Genomic DNA, 1,068 nt, shown 5'->3' with positions numbered 1-1,068 from the left:
ACCGCAAGAAGTAATGAACTACGTTGGCACTAACTGTAACCTACAGTGTAAAGAACAGGTCCTTATCAATCTTTGCAAGCCACCTCTGGAATAGATGAAAAAACTAACCTTTTTTTGTGTTCAAAGAAAAGCTTGCAAATAAAATGATGGCCAACAAAAATAGTAGTAGTGTACCGGAAGAAGACAAGACAGACAGGAGCAAAATATAAATACTTTATTAACATAATTTTCTGATTCAGCTAACAGTTGAAGTCCTCACAATAAAATAAAATAAAATAAATGAAAAATTTATAAGTAAATAAATAATAGAAAGACCTACTTTTAACTGCCCCCAACCATCTGACTCTTACAACACACAATAATTAGACACTACAGCTAAACCAGTACGAGACAGCCACCAGTTGTCGAGGCCTTGAGGAGGAAAGTGGTCTTCTTGTCCTAGACAATGTCATTATTATAGTGAAAAAAAAAATGCAAAGGGGAAGTGGGAAGCAGTTGTTCCTACAGGTGATTGTGTTGGACAGTGGGTCCTCAGAGCAGGTTCAAGGTTCAACTATGCTATCAATTTCAATAAACACTCAGCGAAATTCACCTGTAAAATGCTTTCAACAGGGGAAGTTTACAGTGAGTTGGCATGACAAAAGCCCAAATTTGATGGGCAGAGATGAAGAAAAAAGAGTGTAAGAAAAGATTAAAACAAGAGCTCACAAACTGCATGCAAGTCAAAATTCCCCCTTACACCTCTCAAAACAGTGATTACCTGATTGGTGAAAAACACGATCTTGTGACCATCAGCATGCAGAGACTTCAGCTTCCTGAAAGTATCACCATAGGCAACTCTGCAAAATGAGAATGTGTAAAAGATTAGAATCAGCAACTGTGACTGTGATGAAGAGATTTTAAGCACTTTCCTGGAGATGTCAGTTCGATTTCTGAGAGGGGATGTTCGTTCCTTTACATTTCTATCCATCTCCAGTGATGCGGTGTCCTACCCGGTTCAAGTTGGCCCTGATAGGCAGGGTTGATGAAATAACTGCCTTCTTAATGATCTTACTTGTGTCGAAAGGG

The 1,068-nt window shown here is 38.7% G+C and overlaps 1 protein-coding gene across 1 annotated transcript in view; it reads right to left on the bottom strand.

Annotated features, from left to right (window-relative positions):
- LOC101849105 (bifunctional polynucleotide phosphatase/kinase) overlaps positions 1 to 1,068 on the bottom strand; it is a 31,306-nt gene that overhangs the window by 20,480 nt on the left and 9,758 nt on the right. Inside the window, exon 5 of the mRNA XM_005090495.3 lies at positions 761 to 839. Within this exon, the coding sequence (XP_005090552.1) occupies positions 761 to 839 (79 nt within the window). The remainder of the gene's footprint in view (positions 1 to 760; positions 840 to 1,068) is intronic.

The sequence above is a fragment of the Aplysia californica genome, unplaced genomic scaffold (genome assembly GCF_000002075.1).
Source record: "Aplysia californica isolate F4 #8 unplaced genomic scaffold, AplCal3.0 scaffold00018, whole genome shotgun sequence".
In the NCBI taxonomy this organism is placed as follows: Eukaryota; Metazoa; Mollusca; class Gastropoda; order Aplysiida; family Aplysiidae; genus Aplysia; species Aplysia californica.
Note: the sequence above shows the minus strand (reverse complement) of the source record. Positions and strands in the feature narration are given on the sequence as shown.